The sequence below is a fragment of the Liolophura sinensis genome, chromosome 9, assembly GCF_032854445.1.
Source record: "Liolophura sinensis isolate JHLJ2023 chromosome 9, CUHK_Ljap_v2, whole genome shotgun sequence".
NCBI lineage: Eukaryota > Metazoa > Mollusca > Polyplacophora > Chitonida > Chitonidae > Liolophura > Liolophura sinensis.
In genome coordinates this window covers 608409-628013 of record NC_088303.1, presented here as the reverse complement: position 1 = coordinate 628013, position 19605 = coordinate 608409, and the positions used below count along the sequence as shown (strand labels likewise).

General features: G+C 38.4%; 1 protein-coding gene across 4 annotated transcripts in view; it reads right to left on the bottom strand.

The window, feature by feature from the left end:
- The window catches only part of LOC135475400 (solute carrier family 12 member 4-like), a 120291-nt gene extending 102791 nt beyond the window's left edge, over positions 1 to 17500 (bottom strand). For 2 of the 4 annotated variants that reach the window (XR_010445044.1, XM_064755283.1), the window contains exons 1-2: positions 16996 to 17500; positions 14818 to 14841 (exon numbers count right to left, since the gene is read on the bottom strand). Coding sequence is in view for 3 of the 4 variants with exons in the window: in XM_064755283.1 (XP_064611353.1) it covers positions 14818 to 14841; positions 16996 to 17155 (184 nt within the window). In the remaining variant the exon portion in view is untranslated. Of the gene's footprint in view, positions 1 to 8922; positions 9239 to 14817; positions 14842 to 16995 lie in introns of those variants that run through there. The other 2 variants (XM_064755284.1, XM_064755285.1) reach the window with 2 other exon arrangements.
- Between the last annotated feature and the right edge of the window lie 2105 nt (positions 17501 to 19605).

Sequence of the window (19605 nt, the reverse complement as noted above, 5' to 3'; positions counted from 1 at the left end):
ATGGCCTTATCTACATCAAACCCTCTACAGGTATCCTGCTCTCTCTAGTTCTAGGATTGAATGCTCATGACAATGCATGCAGCTCATTCTCTTTGAAGCTTCATGGAATTTGAGCCTTTTCTGACCTTTTAATTGGTTCATAAAAACGCCATACTCTGAGTTACTTATTCACGAGCCGCCCACAGGGGCTGGGCTAACATGCCTGTAACAGGATTAGCTCAGGTCTTCTGCTTTTCCATGCCCAGCCTGCAGAAGCCTGTGTATACTACAGCATCATTAGCAGTTCCTCTAATTTCCCTAAGTGATAATTTTCTGTATTGATTTCCGTTTATTTTTTGATGGATTGTTCCCTGATGTACAGAGGTAGGTTATCAGAGAGCTAACAGGGCCACCCCTGGCTCCTTCTCTAACATCTCAGTTCCCATACCTTACCTTCCCTCAGCTGTCATTTACTACCTATTCCCTACCATCAATTCAGCCCAGAATGTGATGTAAGTGTCTGGCTGTTGAGCACTCTTAACAGGTTACATGTACACGTACCTACCACTTATTACAATTAAGCCCAAAAAGCATCTTAAAGCTGCCCAACCACTAAAACAACCATATGAAGAATAAAATTCAGTAATCTTGTTCGGCCATGAGCAGTTTAGTACTACACATAAAATTAAAAATAAATTAAATTTTCTGCTAAAAACATCGTTTAATTTTTGAAATAATAGGTGAATAATACACAAACAATACACATTAAATATTTACTTGCAAGAGTACCAACAACATTTTAAAATTTTGGCTAAAACAGACAAACATAAACTGAGCATTTAATGTCAGAATACACATTGCACCTTTGAGTTTGCACGCCTATACTGTTACATCTAGTTCACCTGGGATCAGTAGCATTCAGAAGCATTCAATACAAAACACAAAATGAAAAATAAAAATAAAAACAGTTTGCATATATAAGCGACACATGTAAATTAAAAAATACCACCCATCACACTGATTATAACACAAATAAGGTTTTTTAATTTTACGGTAATTACCACAGACAAGGAATTATTTATTTAATATTTCACTTATATGACAGTGGTCAGCATTATGGTGGGAGGAAACGGGTCACAGCCCGGGGAAAACCCATGACCATCCGCAAAATGCTGGTAGGCCTTTCCAGGTACTACTTTTGGAGATGTCTGACTATTAATATACCCTCACATTGTGCTATACACTGTTGTTCGAGATTCAAGCTGAAGGTATAACATAAGCTTCTGCTCTACTTTCTACAGGTGAGCTAAGAAAAACGGGAATAATACTTGAGACCTGGTCTTTGCGGTGACTCACATCAGCAATTTTCCAGCCATATCCTGGTGAGGTGATTGCTTACACCATACATGTACATATAATTAGCAAGGACCCTAATGACAACATTCAGGTTGATGGGGTTTAAATTTTCAACCAGGCCTTGGGCCTGATTTACAACTAAAAAGAGTTTTGATCAAAAACAATTAATGTAAGACTAATGGCATGGACAAGATAATATCTTCCATGAGATGTGACAGCATGTCTACGGTATTGTTAGTCGGGAATAGCCAGTTAACGTAACATGAAACAAACACTGCCCCAGCCAACCTTGAAGTGGAGATAGCGCTCAATGGTTGAGAAGGACTATGTTATCTTAGGACAGTTCAAAAATAAATCATTCTGTCCATTGGAGATAGTTGAATTTAATACTCTGTGTAAATCACCCTTCAACCAAGACAAATGTTGGCAACACCCTTTACAAATTATTCACCGGCGTTGGTACCTAATTCTGGTGAAAAACAAATTTAGAAGCCAGTGCAAATAAACAGATTTGATAATAAAGCTCACTGCTTCACTGATTGTCAGCCTGTTTACAAGATGTTTCCTGGCAGAGCAAAATGGCAGTGAGCCGACTAAAATAGAACATTTCAATTACACAAACTGAGCTGTTTTTGACGAGCTTCTGTAATGTGGTTCATCTTCGCCTTTAAATGTGGATACAGACCGACAAAGGTCAACAGCTGATTAAGAAGATGTGAGGAAAATAATGCTTGACAGTTACAGGATCTCAGATTAGGACAGACCTTCTGCTAGTCTTGTCGATTTTATGAAACACTGCACAAACAATTAATCAACAATATTACAGTATAAACACAGCTAAGAGAATCAAGGCTCACAAGAACACAAGATTGCATCAGTCCTTGGTAAGCACATTTGTGTTAACTGTGCCTCCCCACACAGAGAAACTACCTTCTGACATGTCTCGTCGTCATGACAGTACCAGTAATTATAAACAAGAAACACGCTGGAATTACTGCAAAAGAAATACTTGAAAGAATCCAGGTACTTGTGTTGAAATTCATGTGTGTTAATATGTGCATATTCCAGTACATTCAGTACACACATGTATAACCCAGCTGTGCATATTTCAGTACATTCAATACACATGTGTATAACCCAGCAGTACATTCAATACACACATGTTTAACCCAGCTGTGCATATTCCAGTACATTCAATACACATGTGTATAACCCAGCAGTACATTCAATACACACATGTTTAACCCAGCTGTGCATATTCCAGTACATCCAATACACACATGTATAACCCAGCTGTGCATGTTCCAGTACATTCAATACACATATGTATAATCCAGCAATACATTCAATACACACATGTATAACCCAGCAGTACATTCAACATACCCAAGTATAACCAAGCAGTACATTCAATACACATATGTATAACCCAGCTGTACCATATTCCAGTACTTTCTAAACACACAAGTATAACCCAGCAGTGCGTTCAATACACACATGTATAACCCAGCAGTACATTCAACATACCCAAGTATAACCAAGCAGTACATTCAATACACATATGTATAACCCAGCTGTGCCATATTCCAGTACAATCAATACACACAAGTATAACCCAGCAGTACATTCAATACACACATGTATAACCCAGCAGCACATTGAATACACACAGGTATAACCTAGCAGTATATCCAATACACACATGCATAACCCAGCAATACATTCAGTACACACATGTTTAACCCAGCTGTGTATATTCCAGTACATTCAATACACACATGTATAACCCAGCAGTACACACAATACACCCATGTATAACCCAGCTGTGCATTTTCCAGTACATTCAATACATACATATATAAACCAGCAGTACATACAACCCAGCCGTACATTCAATACACACATGTATAACCCAGCAGCACTTTCAATAAACCCATGTATAACCCAGCTGTGCAGATTCCAGTACATTCAATACACATGTGTATAACCCAGCCGTACATTCAGTACACACATGTTTAACCCAGCTGTGCAGATTCCAGTACATTCAATACATACATGTATAACCCAGCAGTACATACAATACATCCATGTATAACCCAGCTGTGCATTTTCCAGTACATTCAATACACACATGTATAGCCCAGAAGTAAATTCAATACACACATGTATAGCCCAGCAGTACATTCAATACACAAATGTATAACCCAGCAGTACATTCAACACACACGTGAATAACCCAGCAGTACATTCAATACACCAGCAGTACATTCAACACACACAAGTATAACCCAGCAGTACATTCAGTACACACATGTATAACCCAGCAGTACATTCAATACACACAAGTATAACCCAGTAGTACATTCAATACACACATGTATAACCCAGTTGCTGGATGTTCTTGTTTCTAATATGCTTTTTCCTCCAAGATTGTCATATTTAACCTTAATTCTGATGAGTACTGTCAAGCCTTTATGACACTCATATTTCTTAAGAGATACCTTGAAAAATGTAATCCTCATGGATTAGCAAGCAGGTCAAAATCAGTTTTTGGAATTACATGCCTATTAATTAAATACAGACTAGCATGTCTTAGATGATGTATTATTTTGGCCAGTCATATTGACTCAATTTTCAATCTGTTGGAAGACAGCTTGGAAGGCTGTTCAATGAACCCACTTTATTTACATGTCCACGTACTGGTACCTTGAACATTACAGAGCTCTGGTCTGTAAAGCATTATCCTGTATTTATTATTTCTGTATCACAATGTCCATACAATTCTGTCACCTTTCAGATCATTTAATGAGATATGAATAAAACTGGTTCTCCAAATACAGATTTTTTTTTTTGCTGTGGTATTAGAATACTATGACGACACTCCACAATGTAAGAAAAATAACATTACAGAGATGGAAAATTACTGAGTTTGAGGGAGATAAAATATCAACACATTGCTGGAATCATCTGCAAGGGTTTTGCAGGAGAAAAAAATTTCATCAAAGAGCTTACTCCACACCTCGGTAAAATCAATAAAACAGTCAATGAGAACAAAACTCTTAACTTTGAAGCATCCATGTGAAATGAGATACTGATCTTAATTTCTAGGCAATAAACTGTGGATTTGCGAGGATGTGGTAGATGCTGGCAGTAGATGCTGGCAGTACATGCTGGCCTTGAGCTAGGCACATCATACATTATTAAACTGCTTCATGGAACAAAATTCCAACACGTCCTCGTGTAGGCTCCCATATAGCGAAAGCACATTCCTTATTTGGGCAGGATGCGGAAAACTGAAGGACTGTTTAAGGTATGACTTAGTCCAATTACGCTGAGCAAAGAGTGGGGATGTGACAAAACTGCGCAAGGGGCCAGGATGCATTCTGAAGCAGGCCCCTAAGACCTTAAGCTAACACATTCAGTATTACGTACGTTTTTGCTTTCATGTGTCTGAGTCACCTTGTTAAACCCATCCTTGGTTTGACAGCTGTACAATGTTCCATCAGTATTACATCCTGCACACGACAGGCTAGTTTGTCAGATTACAGGTACACGTTTATTACGTCTCTCACCCATGCGCTTACATGTTTAACTGTTTAATTAATAGATCATGTGCATGTCTTTCTACAATTTATTTTTTCAAGGTCATTAGCTTCATATACAGGATATCATTTAAATCTAAGATGTTTCAGCTCTATGGCGCTCACACAGAAAATGTGTTTTGCACATAAAACCCACAGTATGGCTCAACAGAGCACTTGTGCACGTGTATGTGACCTAAGGAAGTACTGAAGGATGTACCCTGTAACATTAGTTTTGCTAAACACCTAAAGCCTATATTATTTTTTAAAACTTTTAACTTGATCAGCAATTTGATTCGTTTCAAGAAGATCAGCCTTTCAAAATTCTAAACATTGTTTTATCCTGGTCATTCACTCCAGTTATCGGTGCAGGTATTGTAAACCAAGTACCGGTGTTCACTCATTCTTGTATAAACCGTGAAAAAGCATTTATTTCCAAGCCACTAAGAAGTAGGCAGGAAACCATATCACTGACATTTTTTTCAGTGTAATTTTACACTTTCACACACAAGAGAGGCATGGCTATGTCCCAACTAAAAAACAACTGACAAGTAATCTCCCTTTTGAATTGAGCCTGTCTTTTCTAGGCCCATGAATAAAGCATTTTTTCTTCCCATACACTCACACTATTAAATGAATCCACAAAACTGTAGATGTCCCCTAGTTAGTCGGTGTACCTGCTTCCCCGTACTACTACAGCCTTTTGGTTTCTGTTTGACGCTCCTGACATACACATTTCACAAATCAATACATAAAACAAACCCCAGCTCATGTAGGCCTAGCTGCCTTTGATTTGGGCACATTTTTTTTACGGACATAAGGAAATTCACAGAACTGCTTCATGTACAGAGAAATTTTAGCCTCAAACATTACAAGCATGGAATGTGTTATGTTATTTGTTGACTAACTCCACAAGCACTTACAGAGCTCAGTTTTCAGTGAGTGCATATATCCGTGGGCGTAGTGGGTAGGTGGGTGGGAATGAAATGAGCGAGCCATTAGCCAGTATCCACACCCATAACCTATCACATGTGCAAGATCATCTCTATACATAGCTACAGATCGAATGAGCAGCTGTACAAGAGAAACAAAGTGCTCCCAACAACCTGCATTTCACTGCCCTCAACCGGAAGTTTAAACTTGGCTAATCCTATAAAATAATAAACTTCCATTTTCAGCATATACTGTAGACATACACATACATGTGGATACCACTGCTATGTAACAGCTATCTTGTAATAGTAAAGATCAATTTTACAATTTACTAATTCATATCTGAATTGCTTTCAGTTTTCAGTAGAGAGTAAATAAATGACAGACAACTAATTAAGTCAAAAGGCAAAGCTGATCCACAAGGAATCTCAAGACATATGAGCAAAATCCAGTTGTGTGCTGCTATTAAACTTAAATCGCACTGCCTACAACTGTTCATGGACACCTACATGTAACTACATTGCATGGTGAGAAACACCAACTGTTCCCGATTTCATCATGGACACCTATATGTTACTATATCGCATTGTGACAAACACCAACTGTTCCTCATTTCATCATGGACACCTACATGTTGCCATATTGCATGGTGAGAAACACCAACTGTTCTCAATTTCATCATGGACACCTATATGTAACTATATCGCATTGTGACAAACACCAACTGTTCCCGATTTCATCATGGACACCTATATGTTACTATATCGCATTGTGACAAACACCATTTGTTCCCAATTTCATCATGGACACCTATATGTTACCATATAACACTGTGACAAACACCAACTGTTCCCGACTTTATCATGGACACCTACATGTTACCATATAACACTGTGACAAACACCAACTGTTCTCGATTTCATCATGGACACCTACATGTTACTAATCAACATTGTGACAAAAACCAACTGTTCCCGATTTCATCATGGACACCTACATGTTACTATATAACCTTGTGACAAACACCCACCATTACCGATTTCATCATGGACACCTACATGTTACTATTTAACATTGTGACAAACACCAACTGTTCCCGATTTCATCATGGACAACTACATGTTACTACATCGCATTGTGACAAACACCAACTGTTCCCGATTTCATCATGGACACCTATATGTTACTATATCGCATTATGACAAACACCATTGGTTCCCAATTTCATCATGGACACCTACATGTTACTATATAACATTGTGACAAACACCAACTGTTCCCGATTTCATCATGGACACCTACATGTTACCATATAACACTGTGACAAACACCAACTGTTCCCGATTTCATCATGGACACCTACATGTTACTATATAAAATTGTGACAAACACCAACTGTTCCCGATTTCATCATGGACACCTACATGTTACCATATACACTGTGACAAACACCAACTGTTCCCGATTTCATCATGGACACCTACATGTTACTATATAAAATTGTGACAAACACCAACTGCTCCCAATTTCATCATGGACACCTATATGTTACTATATAACATTGTGACAAACACCCACCGTTCCCGATTTCATCATGGACACCTACATGTTACTATTTAACATTGTGACAAACACCAACTGTTCCCAATTTCATCATGGACAACTACATGTTACAATATAACATTGTGACAAACACCAACTGTTCCCGATTTCATCATGGACACCTACATGTTACCATATAACATTGTGACAAACACCCACCGTTCCCGATTTCATCATGGACAACTACATGTTACTATATAACACTGTGACAAACACCAACTGTTCCCGATTTCATCATGGACACCTACATGTTACTATATAACATTGTGACAAACATCCACCGTTCCCGATTTCATCATGGACAATTACATGTTACTAGATAACACTGTGACAAACACCAACTATTCCCGATTTCATCATGGACACCTACATGTTACTATATAACATTGTGACAAACACCAACTGTTCCCGATTTCATCATGGACACCTACATGTTACTAAATAACATTGTGACAAACACCCACCGTTCCTATCACAGGTACATACTGCCTAATATCAAGCTTCCAACTGTTATCATGGTAATGACTGCACCTGACAATGCCTGGGATTAGTACATGTAATTGACATCAGCCTTTTACAAATGTATGCACTTTATACACATACAATTCTTTACCATAATCTTGCAAATAATGCACCATTCTCCACCTAAATAAATCCATAAAAAATGACATAATTATGAGAGAAGTGACCATGACTCCTCGCCTAAAACTCTAGGATCATGATTCCTCACTTAAAACTTTCGTAGTGCAGAGACGATCATATGTAGAGTATATATCTTAAATTTGGGAGAGTGCTGGTAACGGAAAGGCTGAGTAGCCCTTGACAAACACAAGTGTGGACTATACGAGAGAAAAATGATCCTTAAAGAGGGATCAATTGGAGGCTATGGACAGCACAAAAAAAACAGAACACAGTCAAGTTTGGACTGGAAATCAATACATAAATGCAGACAAAAATAGTACAATGGTTGTCCCTTGGACAGCCAGTAAATGGATGTAGAGAAACTCAGGCCAGTGTGGAATAAACTCTGCAACAAAGAGGCTCTTTATAATGGCTATAAACTTGATTTGGACAAAAGTTGCCAAAGAACAAGGCGTCTAGGAGTTGGAAAGGCACCTTTTTATAGGTACATGTATACAATCAGACGATTCCCTCACCAAGCAGGATCAGCAAATACAATTAACGCTTCAAATACTCCATTTAACTGCCTTAGCTGGGGTTAAACACAGATTTGTCCAGCTGATCAGGTGCAATGACATACCTGCAGCTGGATTGATCACACCTGTGCAATCCTTATTTCACACCTGATCAACTGAACAAAAGGTGAGTTATGACCAGGAGTTACAACTACCTGAGCTGTAGCTTAATTCATACCCAAGTCACTTACACACAATCAGAGCAATGTCCACAGGTAAGTCAACATTTCAAAATATATAAGTAATGGTATGTACAAGAGCCTAGAATATAATACCTGTTGAAGAATTATCCTCGTCTTCCTCAAAATCATCTCCAATATGAAGTTCCGACTCGTCCACACGAGTTACAGTAATTTTGGGTGTTGTCATCGTAATCTGATTCATCAAGAAGCCTATTCATGTATTAAAGCAAGCCCTCCTGCTAAGACTGCAGAGTAACTTTTTCTATTAAAGGTGTTGCTTTCACTGCACAACATCAAAGACAATTTCTCAGCCTAAATACAGCTGTGCATATATGTACACAGCAGGGCCAGTTTGCTGGTGTTACCCACGTGGGTTCCAACAGTACCAGGACGTCAATTGTGATCAGTAATGGCGGTAGTCATGTGCTGCCAGACAGCACTTCCCACTTTCTGACCGTCAACTACCACCAGCACCCCCTTACGCCCCCCCCCCCCCCCCCCCCCCCACTCCAACCAACCTGACTGCACAGTGTGAATCTGGGTTAGACACACAAACACAGGCTGCGACACCAGCAAGCACAGGCCAATATCTCAATCACCTGCCTGTAACCCCTCTTGGCATAGCTGAAGCAGGGTGGTGCAATACCTAGAGACACCACCCTTTCAGACATATGCCATGAATGTTGTGTAGTTATACCCTGCCTCTGAAATACTCTCGCTATTGTCCAATGTCATGTCCCAGCCTTAGTACCATGTCAGCAAGCAATGATTCCCTCTTGCTCACTTACAGCATATGTCATCATTTGACTTCAGCTGGCACACCACAAATCGTAACACGTGCACCAACTCTTCGTAGCACTGTGCAACCTCATCTCATTATCACCCACATATATGTGTAACTGTAAAACAATGGCGATGGAATCTACCACAGAAACACTTACCACATGTATTCATTATCACAACATGCAATAATAATAATAATGACAAGTTTAATGAATGCTGAAAAATATCCTTCCTCAATCATTTTTCACAAAAAGCTGAAAGGCACAGCCTATAAATACAGTGTGTACAATTCCTGCCAGCGTTAACTCAAGCAGTACATCAAAAACCCAAAATTGATACAATTGTATATTCATTTGCAATTTATGGCAGTATTATCTATGCGAATTTTACATCTATAACATCGCAGTGGCACTGACACATGTCATATAACATATGCCAGTAGGTAACATGAAAGCCATCAATAGTAGGAATGTATGTATGCTTGGAGTTTTACATTGCGCTCAATGATTTTTCAGTCATATGACTAGTAGGAGTCATTAGTTGTGTGTACAAGTATATACTGTGTCTCCTTATGGCAGGGTGAGTCCATGCCACTAAAGTGACGCTGCCGCTGTAGCATCATGCTGAAGACACCACACATGACAATCCACCCAGTTATATTATACTGACACCAGGCCAACCAGCTCGGTTCCCTTGCTCTCATCCCTCAGTGCGCAGTGCCAAATGGGGCAACAACAAGTACCAACAAGTTTTAAAGTCTTTGGTATGACCCGACCCAGGTTTGATCATGGGTCTACCGGCTTTGAATGAGTCAGTGCTTAGGCATTAATGTCATACTTAACAATTTTTCAGCCATATGGAGTATATATATCTGATCCTCAGCCCCAGTTTTGAGGCGGACGCTCAAACCATTAGGCCACTGCAGTGGTCCCTATAAATAGTCATCCATTCATTTATACAATACTAATACTGTGTATAATATCAAAGGAATTTTGTTTACCTGCAATTCTCACACCCAACTTTTCTCTTGCATTAACAAGTAAACTGTGTGTGATTTCATCTTACATCCAGCTAACATTTCAACAGATTTCAGAAACTATAGTGACTAAATAGTAAACTATAGTGGGTAAATGTATGTCTACAGTCTAACTGGTTATATTACACACTATCCAATCATCCAGCAGTGTCCATTGTGTTCTCTGTGCAAAAAGCTACTGTATCTGTGTGCGCATACATACAAGACAAGAGTGAAGAAAGCTTCCAGTTCTACATCAAAGTACCACCATGTTTACTATATTCATGGTTATTTTCAATTTTTTTCTTCCCGCTTTGGGTGCCAGGAACTTTTCAAACCCTTAAAAAAAACCATTACAATTTTGTAACACTTCTATGCATTAAGCACATGTAACATGTTTAACATATGCTCTAGCCTATCAGAAACCCAACTGAAAAGTCAAGACAAATAGCGGAACCAATTCCTAACAAGGCTGTCTTTACATCTGAATCAACCAATGAAAACTGAAAAGATTTGATTCAAATTCAAACAAAACAATTTTATGTCAGGCATGAGGGAAATTACCTACACCACTCGCTCATTACAGCATCCAATTCAACACACCAAATGTAACTGAACTCTTCACATTTGTCAAAATACCCGTTATACACCTGTAACTACCAGATATTAGAAACCTTTAGTTAGAAGTTACAAGTAACTTGTAACTTGTAACTTCAAATTTGAATTAGTTCACCTATTTTAGTTCGAAGTTATAAGTTGAAGTTTTAACGCGTAACTGAATGTCTCAATTCATCCAATCCTAGTTTATGATCAAAGGTGCAGTCTGATTGCTATAAAATTTGTGCGTTGATGCTATGCGCAAATCAGGCTATTTGCTTCTAAAAACAGAACTAACTCTGAATAAAGCCACTGCATCTAAAATGACAATCTGAACTCCAAAAAATGTAGGTCTGCTTATGTATATAATATCTTCATATTCACAACTAGACAGCTGTAACAAAATTCTCAGAAAAACAAGTCCAAGAGGGATCAGGTTTAAAACAGTACTGGTCACATTTACAAGTCAGAGTTTGATCACACTGTCTGGGAGGATTAGGGCCTGTAAATATGATGGGGGACAGTAAAGTTGATGAAACCATCCAGTTTGATGAATATCTCTCTCCATCTGACATACATATACAGAATCCTTTGAAGCACACATGTGATTCTGTTATTTCTTGACAATTTCATTTCACACCAACACTTATAATTCAATCCTAAGATAACAGCGAAAGACAATCAAACCTACAGATGGATAAGCAAAGGCAGGTAGCTGCCCACAAGATAATACCATGATATGCCAGCCTCATGTACCTCTCAGGTGAGGAGGATGAAATGAACGTCCATGCTATAAGTGTACCTCTCAGGTGAGGAGGCTGAGATGAACGTTCATGCTATACCGGCCTCGAGTACATCTCAGGTGAGGAGGCTGACATGAACGTGCATGCTATATCAGCCTCGAGTACCTCTCAGGTGAGGAGGCTGACATGAACATCCATGCTATACCTCATGTACCTCTGAGATGTGGAGACTGACATGAACATGCATGCTACATTAGCCTCGTGTACCTCTCACGTGAGGAAGCTGACGTGAACATGCATGCTATACCATCCCCGTGTACCTCTCCAGTATAGCATGAACGTGCATGCTATACCAGCCTCGTCAGTCAGGCAACTGACATGAATGTGCATGCCTCGTGTACCTCTCGGGTAAGGAGGCCGACATGAACGTGCATGCTACACCAACCTCATGTACCTCTCCGGTGAGGAGGCTGACATGAACATCCATGCTATACCTCGTGTACCTTTCAGGCATGCTATACCAGCCTCGTGTACCACTCCAGTCAGGAGACTGACATGAACATGCATGCTTTACCAGCTTCGTGTAACTCTCCAGTCAGGAGACTGACATGAACATGCATGCTGTACCAGCTCCATGTACCTCTGAGGTGAGGAGGCTGACATGAACATGCATGCTATACCAGCTTCATGTACCTCTGAGGTGAGGAGACTGACATGAACATCCATGCTATACCTCGTGCACCTATGAGATGAGGAGACTGACATGAACATGCATGCTACATTAGCCTCGTGTACCTCTCACGTGAGGAAGCTGACGTGAACATGCATGCTATACCAGCCTCATGTACCTCTGAGGTGAGGAGGCTGACATGAACATGCATGCTATACCAGCCTCATGTACCTCTGAGGTGAGGAGACTGACATGAATGTGCATGCTATACCAGCCTCATGTACCTCTGAGGTGAGGAGACTGACATGAATGTGCATGCTATACCAGCCTCATGTACCTCTGAGGTGAGGAGGATGACATAAATGTGCATGCTATACCAGCCTCATGTACCTCTGAGGTGAGGACAGTGACATGAACATGCATGCTATACCAGAGGTGAGGAGGCTGACATGAACATGCATGCTATACCAGACCCGTGTACCTCTGAGGTGAGGAGACTGACATGAACGTGCAAGCACTACAAGCCTAGTGTACCTCTGAGGTGAGGAGACTGACATGAACGTGCATGCACAAGGTCAGGAAATAAACATGTACAACATGTACAGATATTCGTTTTAATCAAAGTAGTCAACAATTCATAAAACACATGCATAAAAATTCAAATGGTTCAATACAGGTACCATGCACTCATTTATCATAATGTTTCTCTTAAATGTCTTTTCCATGTGTCAATGATGAGCAAAATTAAGGATAATTTCTATGTGCTTGTTATATTTGACTGGTATGCAATGTTGTGCTCGAGAATTTTTCGCACATATGACATTCAGTTTTATGTGGAAGAAACTGGAGTGCCTGAAGTGAAGCAATCTATTCAAGTATCTTCCATAACAATACAACTCTCCCTCACTGTACACCACTGCGTCAAAACAATCAAGGGGGAACAACTCTGTGATACAGGTGCTAAATGCCTTCTTAACCAAGGAAACACACAGTGAATACTGTCATGTCCCTTCAACAACAAGTTTCAAATATAGGGTAAAGACCTTGTTTCATTAGTGACATCAATAGCAAACCAAAAATTGTCTGTAACATCAAATGTTGTAGCACGTTAGCTGGTTCAATTTCCACTCAAATTTTTCAGGCCATCAATATTCAAAGGAAAGTGTTTCCCATTTTTATTCACACTGCCATTAAAATTTAGAACCATCATAAATGAACTGTTAATATGTTAATTTATTAAAGTAGGCCACATACATGTAGTTAGGCAAGGTAAACAAACTGTCTGTGAGTTATTATAAAGCAAACATGAAAAGAACATATTACATACACAGAAGTCAACCTGGCAAATTAAATTTTTTTTTTTTAAACTGAGATTGTAATGATGTTTAAGACGTGGACAATCGATGGTTTTATCTTCATTAGATTAATGGATAAATTGTGAAGTTACTTTAGATTTCTTTGTTAGATGTCAAAGTCGTATATGAATGTTATTATCTACATGTATGTACACATAAGTGGGAAGATCTTCCAGCAACATGCGGATGGTAGTGGGTTTCCTCCGGGCTGTGCCCGGTTCCCTCCCACCATAATGCTGGCCGCCCTCATATAAATGAAATATTCTTGAGTGCAGCGTCAAACACCAAACAAATAAACAAATAAATCTATGTACATGCTGATGAGCAATTCAGTTGGGATAACACAGCATTAGTTACATGGTGTAAATGTAGGCCAAAACAAATGTTAATTTGGACAATGCAGTTTGTCACCACCTGGCCCTTTTACAATGATGTTTTAATATTTAACCTGTTTTCACATTTTCACATTAGAATGCAGTGCACAATCCAAGTCACAATAATGATCCACAGAGTGACAGAGCACACATACCATCATACATGAGTATCATAAAACAAAGAAAAAATTCAGTGGAGTTAAAGAAAAGTTTGGAGAAATAAAGAAACTGTTTTTGTTGAAATTCTGACTGATAATCAGATGTAGTTAAAGACAATGTTGAATACTTTATGAAGCATGATAGAATAAAATCATATTCAGAGAAAAGAAATACAAGTACATACACTGCAAGCTGAAAATGCCTAAAGCTGTAGGCAAAGCACAACATGAATGATCATGTACACAGCAAGGAGCTGTCAGTCTTGTGTCAAAAGAAATTAACTTTTATTTACCATAAATGACGGCGTAGTCCCCAGCTACACATCCATCATCCAAGGGCCAGGGGAAAAGGGATGAAAAGTAAACCAGAGCCCAGTAAGTGCAGAAACACAACATCAAACAAAGTGATAAAAGAAATTAACAGTGGGTCAAAAAAAGCACTGAAATGTGTGTGATCTGGCTTCATAACATGGAGTTGAAAGGACAACAAAATATGAATCTTATCGCCATTATTAGGCACATGACTTTAAACTGTATTTAAGTATCTCTTTGGTCTGTTATTTTTTAAAACTTTATGGAATATAATTACTCCAATTTTTGAACCTTTTCAACCACCACTGCAACTAATATTTTGAAACATTCTGTGACAACTATAAGGTATAGAGAAATAATTTGCTCAGTTTTATGAAGCTTTCACCTTAGAAGGCAGAAACAAATCATTTTGGTGTCTTTTTCTTAATAATTGTAAATTATAAATTCCACAAAAAAGAGCTTAGGAGGTTGGAAAGGTTGAAAATTTACAGCAAGCCATAATCATTCTTAACCTCAGATTTAATCTCAAGGCCAAGTTGTCTTCAGAAAATTCCTACACACATCATGACATGAAGCCAGTTTTCACACACCCACATCAAATCAAATAAAACAAAGCCATCAGATTATTTGGATGTCCTGCCATTTGAGTCAGACATAGCTACAGAAAGTTAGAAAGGATTTTTAATAAAAATTAACAATATAAAACTGAAAATGCATGCAGTTCCTTTGCTAAGTTGTTGTTTGTTTTTAAGGTGAAAATAAAATTGAACACAGCTGTATCTGTCCTTTGCATACATGCTGTATGTATATATGACAAACAAAATTCCATCTTCCCTCACAACTCAAAATCATGGATAAACTAGTGCTTTAAATTCTGAAATTAATTTTCAAGTTTTATATACACTCAGATCATATTTTTGGACTGTGCTAATTACATGCAGGTCATAGCAGGAGATGGAATCAGTCCAACATTGAAATGTCCCCTAAAATATTCAGATGTCCCCAACAAAGACACAGTTCAAAAAGCTTGACACAGAGGGCAAAAACTTATGTAGTAGTTGGCCTGACATGAAAGCAGCTTTTTTAAGCATCATGAGGTGCTAAAATGAGCTTTGTTAGACAAGTCACACGTTTCTACATCTGGGTTCTTGGGTCTGATTTTTTTACTCCTATTACTACTCTGCCTCTAATGAATGTAGTATTAGTGATGTATTTTATACAGTCATGTTTCTTTGCTTTAATCATGATCCATTTAAATGTATGCGTCTAAATCAAATCACTTTCCAGACATTGCTGTAAGTACATTTAGGGAAACAAGCCTGGTAGATCAAGATAAATGTTTATACAGCCTCATGCATAAGCCATCTTTGCTTCACACGAGTGTAACATGTTGGCTAGTCAATGAAAGTTCAACATTCTATGGTCTGGTTACCAAACACAACACTTTTTTTTTGCCACCCATGACAAGAATCTGGAATCTTATCTTTGGTGATTTTAGGGACTTCAATATTGGACTTCTAAGTTTGGACAATTTCAGTGAAGACATTAATTACAACATTTTGGGGGTCTTTCTTTAAAACATAATAATAAGAATAAGTTAAGACTGTTAATAAGTTTATGTTAATTTAATGCAACCACAACAGGAAAAAGTAAAATGAATTTTCTATTTTGTGAGTATTTGTTTCAAAATACCAAAAATAAAATTTGTGTTAACCTACATATCAAGCGCTAGGCTTCCCTTTTCGCATTGACAACATACTACTGCACAGCAAATACACAAACTACACAGGGCATACAGCAAATTTTAGCGGTCCATGGCAGACTTATAGTAGTCTGAAAATACAAGTGGGATTTGTATGCATTGAGTCACAAAGAGCCTTTTCCTGTCGCATGATGAAAATTTCCCATGGACTGCTAACCCTTGCTTTTCCTATCAAAATAGCAGGAAGACACAACAGAAAAATACTTTCAGATAAGAAACCCAAATATTCAATATTAAATTCATGCTGAAAAAAAATCACAAAACCATGGCATTTGATAAAAAACATGAAATATTGTAACGATAACTGCAAATATTTACGTTTGCAAACTTGCTGTGGAGAGCAACTTAGATTATTCATAAATGCAGATCATAATAATGTTTTTCTAAAACTACTTACCAAATTTTGCACCCTGCCCATTGCTGTCGATGATTTGAACAGAAGTATTGTCACCTCCCGGCAGTGAGCCATATGTCAAGCCTGGCCCGTCCTGGGTCCCTTCTCCTAGGGGGACATCTTCCGTGCCAGGCTTGGAGACTGTGAACCGCACGTTTGACATGTCTGTCTTTCCAGAACTGTAAATGTTTCAATCTTCAATCCACGTATCCGTCATTTACGCCTTACTACACTTTCATTGTCTACACAGAACTCGAATACAAAGTTTCTACACAGTAAAAAGCTGAAAACGTGTGTAACGCTGACAGACAGGTCTACATACAACAACAACGCATGTAATTTTCGCGCGGTGACTCAGACTGCTTTTATGATATGCAACCTAAGAAGGACTAAAGTCTTCTTTGTAGAGAATAACACAACCTGTCAGCAGGTAAGTCCAGCGATAAAAACTGTAAAGATAATCACAACTTTGACAGTGTCCACGTCACTGAACTGGGTAAAAATAGAATCCGTGAGCATTCGGAAGTTCGTAAGGAACCTTTCTTCTGAGATGTTCACCTCCAGCGCAAAAGAGCTCCATAGATCTGTCAAACGATGCTGACGTATAGAAAACAACATAAATATCAAATGTCAGTAATAAGCAAAATATCCTGAACAATAGAGACCTTAAAAGGCATAACATGCAATCAATATAGTATTTTAAGCTTTCTTTATGAGGGTAAAATTGAACTGTTGACTTGATAGGCTTGCTTCGGGTTGTTTACTCATGCGGAGCCGTCATGCGCACATGAATACCTCCACACGTATTCATCCAGGTTAATATTATACAGTAATATTAAGTTTGATAACCTAATGATTATCATCACAGTCTCTTCGTTTTGAATTGTGGGCCTCAGTTACACCGCCCTTGATTTTCCTTATAATTAAGTGATCGTGATGAATTCATCAGGATAGCCCATGTAGGCCTACCAAGCAACTCGAAGACTTCACCATTCATCCAGATTTCAAGAGACTGACCAGCAATGTCTGATGTATTTAGCTCTGGACATGACTAAGTTATTAAGAGGACTGAGTCGTGTCCAGGTCGATCTACAATTAGAGTGACTCGATCAATAATTAACACTATTGTTCTTGCTCAGATTATTTCTTTTTCTTTTTTTTTTTTTGTTTCTTTTTGCGAGAAACAGCGTGCCACAGATGTTAACTTTCTACACATGTTCATTACCAAATCGCTTGGGCTACTTTACCCACCTGACTTTTCGGCCATATTGGAGAAGTATGGAAATCTAAAAAAATTCTTCTCCAGAACCGCTTATCAGATAGCACTGAAAGTTGATATGCAAGCACAAAACTACTGGGTTGTGTAAGGATTGAAAATTTTATGCAAATCGGTCCAGAAATGTGGAAGCCCGCTACTGGCCGTTTAATTTAGTCACGTGATGACCTGTGGCTGAATTTTGAAAAAAGAAAGATAGAAATGAGATGCAGTTTGATCTGTTGATGACAAGCGTGATTTTAGTTTTTACTACGATGTATGGTTTTTGTTTAAATTGCAATTAAAGTTCATTTTCGTGTCATTTTTCAAATGTCACCTGGCCAGATATCAAGCTGAATATCGATCCGTAGACAGATCAACTACAGATCTTCATTTCTGACTGCAGAACCGCAGAGTTACGGCTGACAGTTTTGTCATTAAAATGCGTTTAAAAACTTGTTATTTTTATTCATAGTCAGGTCGTAAAATTGCAATATCTCCAAAACCGCTACAGGTAGAGAAAAGAAAGTTGGCATTTTAAATAGCCAACATATGAAGCAGCTTTTGACGTTTTGTACTGTTTTGCCAGTCACGTAATTTAGCAGCCATTTAGAATTTTATTGATAACCTTAAACCATCTTTTTACGTAAATCGGCTCTTTCGATGAAATTTCACTTTCAAATTTTAGGTTGATCGCCGCACCTATATTGTACAAAAACGATTTGTATTGTATGCAAGTTGTGCTGATGTAACGGACCAATGAAATTACCTTCAAAATAAGTTAAGTCTAAAAACTGTTCAAAATGATTAAATAAACACGCTGTCTAGTACTGCTTGATGTTCAGATTACAAATCTGTAAGAATTATTTTTGTACTTGGTATAGTTTTCAGGTAATGACCAAAAAACATAAAAATTATAGCTGTTTAGCAACGATGCCGGGGTTCAGGACGGTACTGCCGGCCTATGCGGTGTCTCTTCGGTTTACCGTAATGGTGCCCATGTATAGATACATAACTAACTTAATAAGAAAGCCTACATTCTTCGTCATTAGTGCATTGTAAATACACTGTATATCATATGTATGGAGATGTGCCAAACGAAGTAAATCGACCTTTGGCCAATATTTGAAGGCGTGCATGTCCCCTTTGTTTTTACACTGCTCAGCGATTTTCTATGCACAGCTTTGCACTCAGTGATTTTCAGCTTTACAGCTCTTTATCTGTAACCTAACCGCTAAACATGGTGGAAATTGCGCCTTTTCTCAATTTGATCGCAATTTGCAGCAAAACTGTACTTCACAGGAAAGAAATAAGACCAAGTTCTTGATCAGGACGTCAAACTACGTAAAGTAGCATAC